At 38.7% G+C, this 13,342-nt stretch overlaps 2 protein-coding genes across 2 annotated transcripts in view; both read left to right on the forward strand.

The window, feature by feature from the left end:
- The first annotated feature begins 4,964 nt into the window (after positions 1-4,964).
- Positions 4,965-5,501, forward strand: LOC132545053 (proline-rich protein HaeIII subfamily 1-like). Its single transcript, XM_060208722.1, has one exon. It carries the CDS (start codon positions 4,965-4,967, stop codon positions 5,499-5,501), a length of 537 nt encoding a protein of 178 aa, XP_060064705.1.
- A 4,166-nt stretch (positions 5,502-9,667) lies between these two features.
- LOC132545054 (ubiquitin carboxyl-terminal hydrolase 32-like) overlaps positions 9,668-13,342 on the forward strand; it is a 71,830-nt gene continuing 68,155 nt past the window's right edge. Inside the window, exon 1 of the mRNA XM_060208723.1 lies at positions 9,668-9,725. Within this exon, the coding sequence (XP_060064706.1) occupies positions 9,668-9,725 (58 nt within the window). The remainder of the gene's footprint in view (positions 9,726-13,342) is intronic.

Consider the following 13,342-nt stretch of genomic DNA (forward strand, 5'->3'; position numbering starts at 1 on the left):
GTTGTTGGTTATGATTGTAACATTTGAAAATTGTACAAGAAAAATAATAAAAATGTTAAAAAAGTGTATTTTGTTGTAGTACAGAACATCAGTGTCCATATCTCTGTGTGTTGTTGTACAGAACATCAGTATCCAGATCTCTGTGTGTTGTTGTATAGAACATCAGTGTCCATATCTCTGTGTGTTGTTGTATAGAACATCAGTGTCCATATCTCTGCATGTTGTTGTATAGAACATCAGTGTACATATCTCTGTGTGCTGTTGTATAGAGTTAGGGATGCAGGAATGTTGCTATCCAGAAATGGAAAATTCAAAATAGGGAAATTGAGATCATCACACTCATCATACTACTTGATGGAAACTGTTGTCCATGTTGGTTTTGTTGTCGGAAAAGATCAAGATAAGCAGCTGATGTAGAAGAGTCTATCATGTCCTTGATTTCCAATTCTTGTGGGTATATACATAGGAGGTGGTCAATAAAATTCTTCTTATTTAAAGACTATACGTTATCAATATACTATATGGTAGCCCCTCCAATAGACAATACCCTACAAACAAAGCAATGTGTCAAGCAAAGAAAACACTTAGAAAGATGCTGAGGCCTGTCTTATATTGAGAAAATCATCAACATCAGGGCAGAATAAGGAGATTCCAAGGCCTTCCACTTATCAGTAAAATTACAAAGCTCCACAGACACAGTCAGCACAACCTAGCTTCAGATTGAAGCAAGTATGCTAATGTCGAGGAGATAAAGGATGGCTAGGCTGACTACCTCAAAGCTCTAACCTTATCTCTGACGGATGATCTTTTCCGTGATTACCACTCTAGAGAGATCGAGTATAACAACAGAATCATTTAATCAGTAGACAGAACAGAAGGACTCGACCTCAGACCAGCTAACACCATTGAAATCAAAACACCAGATCAATACAGTTTGACCTGTGAACATCTGGCAGAAGAGAGTATATTATCTGAAGGCAATAATAATCACAGTGTTGAAGCAAAAAGGAATACCAGATACACTCAAACTTCAGATACTGGACCACATAATAAAGAACATGTACAAGACAACCTTCCTGAGAATCAAGTCCTAACTCAAGTTAGATTTCACCGAAGGAGCCCAAACTGTCACAGTGTCAACTAGAAGCCAAACCCAATAAGGAGAAATTACTGCTCACGATAAGAAACGTCAACTATTATTTGATGGCACACAAGGTTCAGACTGGATCTTCAAGTACAACCTGTATAAGATTATGTCATCCAAACAAAATGGCAAGGATCTGTCTCCAAGGAAACCAATCTACTGCAGGAAGCTCAAGTCAGGTAGGGAGGAGTCCTCTCAACAGAACACTATAAGCACTACTACTACTAGAGGAAGTATTCTAAAGTGCTTCAGTCAAAAACATATCTCTTGTCATCTGTGTTGATGGCCTTGCCCTCCCTCGCCCTCAGATACAGAAATGAGACAAATGGTCAACACCGTTGAACGATTCAGCAACAGCAACTGGTATCAGATAAATCCATTGAACAGCTCTGTCTTCCTGTACAGACCCTACAATGTAAGGAAATACAACTCAGCAAATGGACAGTCCACCTTGGCATAATGAGATCCGTCGAAAGAAAATCAAGTGTACAGAAGATGGACTCCCTCATTGTCTACATGGCCAAAAAGGACTCACCAGTAATGATAGGTACATCTGGTCAGTCTTTGTTATCCTCAGCAACCTGTATGGCCTGAAGACACAGTTTTTAAATATGACAAACCTGGAAAATCTTAGATTCCATAGGATGCAACATCTCCCTGACAAAACACCCTTGGTGACTGTCCCTGACTTGGTATATTATCTTGCCTATCACCGCAGTGATTTAAAAATACTTAGTGAATCTCCTTCATTGGATCCTGATAATGCAAACTTCTATTAAGTATAAGACAGTTGTTTGACAACTTCCAGTTAAGTTATGTGAGTAATCCAGTATCTTCTCTACAACCTGCCAACAGCCTACAATTACAACAACTATTACACAACACACCACAGAAACATGAATGGAGGTGCCTCCTTCATACATCTATCGAGTAAAATAGTTGAATCTGACTGGAGGGATGAGGTTAGAGAGAAACCATCCTTGAAATATCAAAATCCTGAGGAGCTGTTGGAAAACCTTACCACCTGTACTCCACAACAAATCCAACACGAAGAGACGTGAAGAAAGCAGAAATAAATCAAGGATCTTGACCATAACTTACAACCCATCATCAAATCGTATAAGATTCAACCAACTTAAAGCCAACCACACCTGAAAACTGTGAATCCTAAATGAAATATAGGTGTCACTTCATCGCTGAATGCGGCAGACTGGAGCATACCACAAATCAATACAAAAGGAAACCAAATAAGATCACTGGACCAACAAACCAGAGAACTTTACCCAACTCCTCCTTGATCGTTCCCATTACTTCAGTCATAGAGATGGCTGGATAGGCACGATCAAGCTCTGCTCTAGAGCATTTATATCCAAAATGCTTCTAAAAAGAACATGTTGCTCATCTACACTCAAAATCAAAGCAAACAATGATGTTACCACTTGATCAAGTGATTCACTAAACCAACCATTCTGGAATGGGCCGTAATTTGGCCTAATGTAAGGGACACATGTTTGTACATAGCCCTATTGTGAATTCCAGGTACATCAGTTTGTTATATATCAAAGGATCACACCAGTCCAATGGCTTTATCAAGAATCCACTTTAGGATTCTGGCAAATAATCAGAGGATTCTGTGAACTGAATCAAACTGATGGCTGCCAAACTCCTACCTGAGCTGATGTTACCTGACTACCTCCTGATGGTCCTATCTCTAGTCATCTAACTAATCCTGAGATGATGTCCTACCTCCTGGTGGTCCTATCACTAGCCATCCAACTAATCCTGAGAGGATGGTCCTACCTCCTGGTGGTCCTATCTCTAGTCATCCAACTAATCCTGAGATGATGGTCCTACCTCCTGGTGGTCCTATCTCTAGTCATCCAACTAATCCTGAGATGATGGTCCTACCTCCTGGTGGTCCTATCTCTAGTCATCCAACTAATCCTGAGATGATGTCCTACCTCCTGGTGGTCCTATCTCTAGTCATCTAACTAATCCTGAGATGATGTCCTACCTCCTGATGGTCCTATCTCTAGTCATCTAACTAATCCTGAGATGATGTCCTACCTCCTGATGGTCCTATCTCTAGCCATCTAACTAATCCTGAGATGATGGTCCTACATCCTGGTGGTCTTATCACTAATCATTCAACTTGTCCTGAGATGATGGTCCTACCTCCTGGTGGTCCTATCTCTAGCCATCCAACTGATCCTGACATGATGGTCCTACCTCCTGGTGGTCCTATCTCTAGCCATCCAACTAATCCTGAGATGATGTCCTACCTCCTGGTGGTCCTATCTCTAGTCATCCAACTAATCCTGAGATGATGGTCCTACCTTCTGGTGGTCCTATCACTAGCCATCCAACTAATCCTGAGATGATGGTCCTACATCCTGGTGGTCTTATCACTAGTCATCCAACTAATCTTGAGATGATGGTCCTATCTCCTGGTGGTCCTATCACTAGTCATCCAACTAATCCTGAGATGATGTCCTACCTACTGGTGGCCCTTCTCTATCATCCAACTAATCCTGAGATGATGTCCTACCTACTGGTGGCCCTTCTCTATCATCCAACTAATCCTGAGATGATGGTCCTACCTCCTGGTGGTTCTATCTCTAGTCATCCAACTAATCCTGAGATGATGGTCCTACCTCCTGGTGGTCCTATCACTAGCCATCCAACTAATCCTGAGATGATGTCCTACCTCCTGGTTGTCCTATCTCTTGTCATCCAACTAATCCTGAGAGGATGGTCCTACCTCCTGGTGGTCCTATCTCTAGTCATCCAACTAATCCTGAGATGATGTCCTACCTCCTGGTGGTCCTATCTCTAGTCATCCAACTAATCCTGAGATGATGTCCTACCTCCTGGTGGTCCTATCACTAGCCATCCAACTAATCCTGACATGATGTCCTACCTCCTGGTGGTCCTATCTCTATCATCCAACTAATCCTGAGATGATGGGCCTACCTCCTAGTTGTCCTATCTCTTGTCATCCAACTAATCCTGAGATGATGGTCCTACCTCCTAGTTGTCCTATCTCTTGTCATCCAACTAATCCTGAGAGGATGGTCCTACCTCCTGGTGGTCCTATCTCTAGTCATCCAACTAATCCTGAGATGATGGTCCTACCTCCTGGTGGTCCTATCTCTATCATCCAACTAATCCCGAGATGATGTCCTACCTCCTGGTGGTCCTATCTCTAGCCATCCAACTAATCCTGAGATGATGGTCCTACCTCCTGGTGGTCCTATCTCTAGCCATCCAACTAATCCTGAGATGATGGTCCTACCTCCTGGTGGTCCTATCTCTTGTCATCCAACTAATCCTGAGATGATGGTCCTACCTCCTGATGGTCCTATCTCTATCATCCAACTAATCCTGAGATGATGGTCCTACCTCCTGGTGGTCCTATCTCTAGTCATCCAACTAATCCTGAGATGATGTCCTACCTCCTGGTGGTCCTATCACTAGCCATCCAACTAATCCTGAGATGATGGTCCTACCTCCTGGTGGTGATATCTCTAGCCATCCAACTAATCCTGAGATGATGGTCCTACCTCCTGGTGGTCTTATCTCTAGTCATCCAACTCATCCTGAGATGACGGTCCTACCTCCTGGTGGTCCTATCTCTATCATCCAACTAATCCTGAGATGATGGTCCTACCTCCTGGTGGTCCTATCTCTTGTCATCCAACTAATCCTGAGATGATGGTCCTACCTCCTGGTGGTCCTATCTCTAGCCATCCAACTAATCCTGAGATGATGTCCTACCTCCTGGTGGTCCTATCTCTATCATCCAACTAATCCTGAGATGATGGTCCTACCTCCTGGTGGTCCTATCTCTAGTCATCCAACTAATCCTGAGATGATGGTCCTACCTCCTGGTGGTCCTATCTCTAGCCATCCAACTAATCCTGAGATGATGGTCCTACCTCCTGGTGGTCCTATCTCTAGTCATCCAACTAATCCTGAGATGATGGTCCTACCTCCTGGTGGTCCTATCTCTAGTCATCCAACTAATCCTGAGATGATGGTCCTACCTCCTGGTGGTCTTATCACTAGTGATCCAACTAATCCTGAGATGATGGTCCTACCTCCTGGTGGTCCTATCTCTAGCCATCCAACTAATCCTGAGATGATGGTCCTACCTCCTGGTGGTCCTATCACTAGCCATCCAACTAATCCTGAGATGATGGTCCTACCTCCTGGTGGTCCTATCACTAGCCATCCAACTAATCCTGAGATGATGGTCCTACCTCCTGGTGGTCCAACTATCACTAGCCATCCAACTAATCCTGAGATGATGGTCCTACCTCCTGGTGGTCCTATCCTAGTCATCCAACTATCCTGAGATGATGGTCCTACCTCCTGTGGTCCTATCTCTGTCATCCAACTAATCCTGAGATGATTCCTACCTCCTGGTGGTCCTATCTCTAGTCATCCAACTAATTCTGAATCCTGAGATGATGTCCTATGTCCTATCTCCATCCAACTAATCCTGAGATGATCGGAGATTCTTCCGAGATAATTTTCCTCCAAAACATTGGAATCAGATTAGATCGAACTCTGATTAAGATATCTGAAACCCAGCTCGAATACCCTTGATGTATGTCACGTTTCCCTCATTAACAAAAGAAACGTACAAAGTACAACCCAGAAAATTACCAACCCAATCCTTTCACATGATTGTACTGTATTGTGTCGCGTTTCGTTAGAAACAAAACTTTATATATCATTCAAAATGGTTTTACAAAATCCTGATACTGCGAAACTCAACTTATTGAATTCATTGGTGATATATTAATCTTGAATAAAATAAACACGTGCTCATTCTTGATTTTTCAAAAACCTTCGATAAAGCCAGCCACTGTCTACTGATCCACCATTGGTTGCTTGCTACTTTACGTCCTATTAACAGCCATGGTCATTTCAGGACGTGCCAGGTGTGGATTGTGAAGTAGTCAGAGCTCCCAAAGAAAAACCACAGACCTGCGGTCAGTACCTGGCAACTGTCCCATGTAGGCCTCGCGCCCACGATCTTGAGGTAGAGGGTCGTTGACAAAATGGTGAGACGCTTTAACTCTCGGCCACTGCGGCACTTCTCCACAAATCCAGCCACTACGGCATAAGGGGAAAAGTAAACATTTGGACAAACACTTTTCTATTAAATAGAACATATTTTCATATCGTTCATATTCCATGATGGCTAATGCACAGGTTATCATCAACTTCAAAGAAAATGGAAGGGGTGGATACTATTTTCTTCATGCAGGCCACAAGTTTTCCGTCAGAACCAGACGTAATGATAAAGTTTATTGGAGATGTGTACAGAAACCGTGCCCGGCCACTATTACAACACTAAACAACATTCCAGTTACCTTTGGAAATATCATTGACCATCCCGGAGATACCATCAAACTGGCAGCGGATGTGTTTCCCAATGAAGTTGTCGTGAAGTAGTGTGTCCTATTGTTACTATCTTTGGCGAGGCATTAGGAAATCTGCGTGATAGAGATTTGATTTTGATGATGATGTTGGTGAGATGATTTCAAAGATTCCCACATTTAAGAGTTGTAAAGCATCCCTCAACAGAGCCCGTTCAAAGACTTTGCCAAAACTTCCATCTACACAACTAGAAGCGGACTTACAGGGCGCCTGAACGGAAACCCTAGCAGGAGAGAGATTTCTTCTGGACTGGCTGGACGCTATCGCAAGGATGACGAACTGAAATCTCTAGTGAGACGCGCAGCTGTGCTTCCGTTAGTGCCCAATGATCAAGTAGATGATGTGTTGTTTTCTGCCCTAGACAGCAATTAAGATATTAGCCCTAAAACTACACGATTTAAGGACAGAAACGTGGGATGAGGGACAGATTGTAGCTTTGTGGAACGACAACGAGGGCCCACGGACAACAAATCGTGTAGAGGGATGGCACAGCAAGGTCAACAAGCTCTGCCAGCATGCGCACCCGAACATCTTTGCGACTGTTCAGCTTCTGAAGAAAATTCAGGCTACCGATGAAGCAAAGATGATCCAACTTTCGACCGGAGGTAAACCAAGACCAAAGAAGAGGAAATACCGCCACATAGACTCTCGCCTTAGTCAGTTAAAGAACCAATACAGAAATGGACAAATTGATGTGCTCGGTTATGCTGATGCTGCTTCCCATCGACTGCATTTACAGTAAAATAGTGAAATAAACTGCATGTGTTGTATCAAAAAAGAAATATCAGTTTTGCTGAAAAAAAACATTCTAGTACCGAATTGGATTAATTCATTTCCTTTCGTATGGGAATACCTTTTCCCTTCACGTATATAGTTTATCAGCTATACAAATTATAAGCTTTTACCATTGAATTACTAATAGGTGATTTTAATTCACGACATAGAGGATGCACAGAACATTATAATACTCCTATTCAAAACTACGTTTGAAATCTAGTGTCTTTATATGTATATATACATATATAATTGAAATAGTTGAAAAATAGTAGCTATATGTGTACTTTCTTATATTCCTATGTTTTTCTATAATTTAAAACTAGTAGCTATGTTTCTTATATATATGGTATATAAGTAAGTTAATGTTGTAAATGCATTCAACGTGAAATAAAAATACATGTAATTCTTAAATATCCAGAGCTATTTTTCTCTTGAAAGTAGGAAGTTTTATGAAGCATCTATAGCCTTACCTGTAATTATCTCCTATTGTTCTACCTTTCACACCTAGTCTCACCTGGCCAACAAAATAAGTTCTTTCAGTCTCTATAAGTTATAACTACTACCTCTACCATCACTGCGCATGCCTTGAACATACTAACAATGTCCAGTATTTAAGTGTAGCCATCCAACAATATCGCAAATCACGTCTCTGTTCAAATGGGAGGATCCCTATATAATAGTAACCAAAAACAAATGCCCTGAAAATAAACTAAGGATACGCTACTTCTATTTGGAATGATCACTACCAAAATGGCGACATCAACTATAGAAACTGTTCGGCATAAGGCGACCAGATGGTTATCCAGCAGATATCATAATACCGGTATTATAATGATGATTGATCTCAACTGGCCGTTCCTGGCTGAGGACCGCCTGGTCATTATATTCAAAATTACTTACACTACAGTGCATACTAAACAAAGATCTCTGTCAGATATTGTTGTCAGAATAGACCAGATGCTTGCATCACCTCTCTTACTAACTACCGCAATGTAACACTGATTCCCGAAGAATACTCTTCTTTTCCAGAACTAATACCACACTGAAATAAACTCCTAACAGACCTGGTAGCCCGCTAACACCCATGATATCTTTAGATCTAAGATTTCTGCTCTTTGCGTCCTCTTTTATAAGAATAACTTGTCATGTAGGCACCGCCTTCACAACTTATTGACTTGATTGTCAGTATTCTTGAGGTAGGTCAAGTATTGAAGTAGAAGCATCTCGGATATCAAAAGATATATATATATAAAAAGAGCATAATATTTTACTATTTAGGTAGAGTAACGTTAACCAGGAAGAAATATACAGATGGCTGTTATGATGACCTCATCAATAACGCAATTTTATAAGCGTTCATCAAATCGAGCGAAATGTTCACGCAACGCATAAATATATACTGTTGCAGTATTTGATTTTTTTCTGCTTGTTTATATATACATATATATTTATATCATATATATATAATCTAATTATACGTCCTATGATGGGAATGCCACTAATATGTATTGTGTAATTAACAGATCTTAGTATAATCTTGGGTGAACATTCAAGTTATGTTTTCTATCCTTTCATTTCCCGTCTTTTACCTTATCATTACTTTTTCACATTAATTCTTCCTTGTACATTTTCAGGATTCTCCGTGTCAGTATTAGTATCAGTGTTATCTATGTACCTAAATTTATATGATAAAAGAGTTACAGAAATTTAAAGGGGGTGGGGAAAAGGGAATGTTGAAACTGGGTTTGAAATAATGACTCGGATACATGAATGTTTAAAATTATACTGATATTTTGATATGTAGATAGAAAATGTTTAAAATGTGTTGTAGTTACATGTAATACTGACGAGATAAACCAACCCGATGTCAATTTTTAAAATGTCTTTTTGTGGACAACAAAATTAAACATCAATTAAAACGGAAATACTGGGGAGTAACAAGACGCCGTATTGCAGATTGTATACAGAAGTTCAAGCACCTAAAGGTACTGAGTATTTACAAAGTTTTGTGTCCCGATCTTTGATGACACAGGAGCTTGGCTCTTCACACTTGTGTGTGTGAGGATGGGGGAAGTGGGCTGTCGAAGGGAGAGAGTGAAGGGGATGAGTAGGAAGGGACTTCCCACTCACACCAGAAACAGACATTAAGAGTTACGCCCCCTTACTTATTTTTTATTCTCGCGAGATATCGGTTGTGTCGCGTGATGTATCATGGATGACAAGGAAGAGGATATATCAACTCTCGACATGTCATAGCTAAATGTTTCGTGGGAATTAATACCAAATCAAGGAGGAATGGGTGGAAAGGAGTCCAAGTTATCGTACATCCCGTACGAGGATGTTATGAAGCGAAGTAAGCAATGCAATCATATTTTTTGACAGAAATATTAGCGATTGATCGTTCGTGCATTTGTAAACACAGCAAATTCGGGGACAGATAGCCCATAGTTGACCAGCATATTTCTGTCGATCATTACAGAATTGTTACTCAATTTATATCGCATTTAGACCGTGCATCTAGAAAGTATTTACACAGGTTGCGTATTGTATAATTTCTAATGCATTAAGTCACATTATGCAATAGATATTGGACGTGGTATGTTACTAATTATGTTAATATACATGTGGAATGTATATTTAAAATAAACAGCAATGTCAAAAATCAGGATCACAAGAGACATGATTACATATACCAGCTCTTTAAAAAGAAATATTGATGATACAAATTACATTATTAATATGATGATCAGATAATACAATTTCCCGCATGTTTGTATTAGAAATGGTCTTGTTACACACACCTGTATTTCTTCATTATTTCAGTAATTGCACAATATTATTGCCCTGTTGATCAATCATCTTCTTTTTTTGTTGGTATGATATCATACCTCATCAGAATAAGTGAATGTGAATACATGTAAAAAAAGGTGGCATTAAATGGTTTCTTTTTTTTTTTGTTTTTGTTTATGTAATAAACCATAGTAATTGATATACTTTAAGATAAAATGTACAGTGTATATGTACATGTGTGTAGTTGCCTATTTGAATTTACTAGTATTCACATTGAATATTACTACCAACCTTGGACTGTTAGTGGATCATGATGTACCACAGTTACTGTGATTACTTACTTATACATGAAATATGTAAGATCAATACTACAGAATATTTTACTGATCAAACTTGAAGATGATCTTCCCTTATCCATGGTGGTTATATTAGCTCTACATATCTAACCAGTATAGAATAAAATGGAGAAGAAATTGATTTCCTTGTAAAAGCTAGAATTATTAATCAGTATGCCACCTTGAAGTAGAAGTGCCCTGTTCTATTGAAAGACCAAGGTGATGCAAAATAATCACATTCAAACATCTGTTGCTGTGCATCTCACAAAGGGCATCTGGATTGTTTTGCTGATTTAATTATAAATTGTTGGAAGATAGTACTGAAGCTAATTATATAATAATGTATTGGATTTGAAAAAGCAGGAAGACATCCAAGTTTCTTCTTTTTCTTCTCGAATGCTTTAAAAGGAATGAATCATTCTTTGATTGATTATATTTTAATATTATATATTAATTTCCAGACCAATAACTAGATTTAAAATGATTATTAACTATAGACTTCACTTATTTATATAACCTTTGAAAAGCAAGTTATACTATCATATATATATATAATCACTTGTGTTTGCTTGGATAGAAAGGAAAGAAAGGTCTTACTGTAGAGAGAAACCAAATAACCTAGGGAAGCCCATGTAATCATGTAGCTATCCATACTTATGATCAGATGATTCTCAGAAGAAACCATTGCTTACAGAAAACATGTCACTGAAAGTATTTTTTTAAGTCTAAAATTGTACAAGAGATCATTATGTAGTATGTCCACTTATCCACTCAAAGGACCATGTTTCTTCTGTCATTTTCCTGATCTGATTGTTCAATCCTCTTTGGTCCTGTAAAATATGACCTTGCTGGAATGAATTTTCTATGTATACCCATGCACCTTGATACCCTGATGTACCAAATGATCAACCTATTGTGACTCTGAATTCCATATCAGAACACAATGTTCTGTGTTTTATTTGTGATTACAAGCAAATAGGACTGTTTACTTATGGTCTTTTTTTTAAATAGAACATTTTCAAATCTCTTGTAAGGTTATTATAATGATTTCACATTTTCTTTTAAATACTTAAAAATGATATCTAATTTAAGTGCTGACCATCATTACAGCAAGTTTCTTCTGGCCCAAAACCAGATCTTTCAACCTTTTAGGCAGATAGATGTCTGATGTGCAGCCGCATGAAATCTTGTTATCTTGTCTTATGGGATAAGTATGATGCACTTTCATTCTTACATGTAAAGTGTACAGTAGAAACAACATTTGTTCACCACCCATACTTTCCTTTTTACAACTCAAGTATATATCACTTAGGAAAAATATGTAGCCAAGCTATATGAAGTAACTTTAGTAGTCAACTCAGAGTGGAAATGATATTATTTAATATTTAATTCCATACTCAGTCATATTAGGATGGATGAATGCCAGAAAGTGATAAAAATAGTTAAGAAATTTAGCAGGAGTTTTCTTTTTTTCAGGCTTTTAGAGTACATATGTAGGTGTGTTACCTCTCTGTTCTGATGTATAAATACCTGCAACATGACATTGGTAATGCAGACTGATGGTCCAGTTTAACACAACATGTTTTTAACAAATATCACAATATGAGCTGTAGTGATGTATAGTTCATGTTATTTCTCTGTAACACAGAGGCACTCATTCAAAACATGTATGAATGGCATCAGAAGCCATACCAGTTTCATGCTTAAATGAACCTTTAGGGAATGTTCATTAAAGATCTGTGATGCTTTTAACTGAGCTGTTGAAATATTGATCTGCTAATATTTAGTCTCTAACTGAAGAATGATTACATAAAAAGATAGTGTGCTGTACTTTTTAGCCCAGCATGTGGTGACGGTGAGCTAAAAAGTATAGCACATTATACCTTTTCAAAAGAGATTTTGTCTGTGCTCTGCGCGTCCATCATTTTGTTTGTTCATCCATATCCATTCATTCTATAAGCAATTCCTTGTGACCACTGGAGATGTAATGAAGAAATCTCTTTGAGAATGGCATGTTATGCGTTGGTCCTATATTTCATTGATAATGTACATGCCACATTTTGAACTTCATTTGATAATCAAGATGGCCACCAACCCCATTTTCACATTTAAAATTTGCTATTGCTCTCTCTGCAGAACTGCTATTGGAATTCTCATTTAAACTTAATGTGCATGTTAAATATGGGAGCTCATTGTGCATGCCACTCTTTGAACTTGGTCAGGTATTTTAGATGACCACCAGAGGCCATTTTGAATCATTAATGTTTAAACTATTGTCAGTATTTCCGAAGATGTGAAGGAATCTCCTTGAGACATGATTGATATCTTAAGTGTCAGTTCTAGTTGTATGCCACATTTTGAAGTTCACTGGTTTTTCAGGGTACTTGCCAATTGCATTTTAAATTTTGAAATTGAATGTTTGCTAGTGCTTTTTCAGAAGAACTATACTGCTAAATGGATGTTTTTGCTACATCTCCTTGTTACTTTATGATTATCAGTGTTCAGTATTGGTACTTGGCATGACATATTACATTTTGATTTTGGTTGGATATTTATGATGGGTGCTATGTAGGGACCATTTTAGAATTGATATTTCAAATTTGTTACTACTATTTCTGAAGAATGATGAAAGGGATATTTTAGGAACTAGAGATTGTGCTTGTTACATTATAAGTATCATGTGATATTCAAGATGGCTTCCAGTAGCCATTTTGAGGTTGATTACATATACCCGATATTACAGCCAGCAGCCATTTTGAATTTTGATCATTAATGAATGTTAGCACTTGTTATACACATTAGTATATTTTCTAGTCATTTTTGTAGGGTTATTTGAACGTTATAT

The sequence above is a fragment of the Ylistrum balloti genome, unplaced genomic scaffold (genome assembly GCF_031769215.1).
Source record: "Ylistrum balloti isolate Yb309-2 unplaced genomic scaffold, AGI_CSIRO_Ybal_v1 Utg369820, whole genome shotgun sequence".
NCBI classification, from domain to species: Eukaryota; Metazoa; Mollusca; class Bivalvia; order Pectinida; family Pectinidae; genus Ylistrum; species Ylistrum balloti.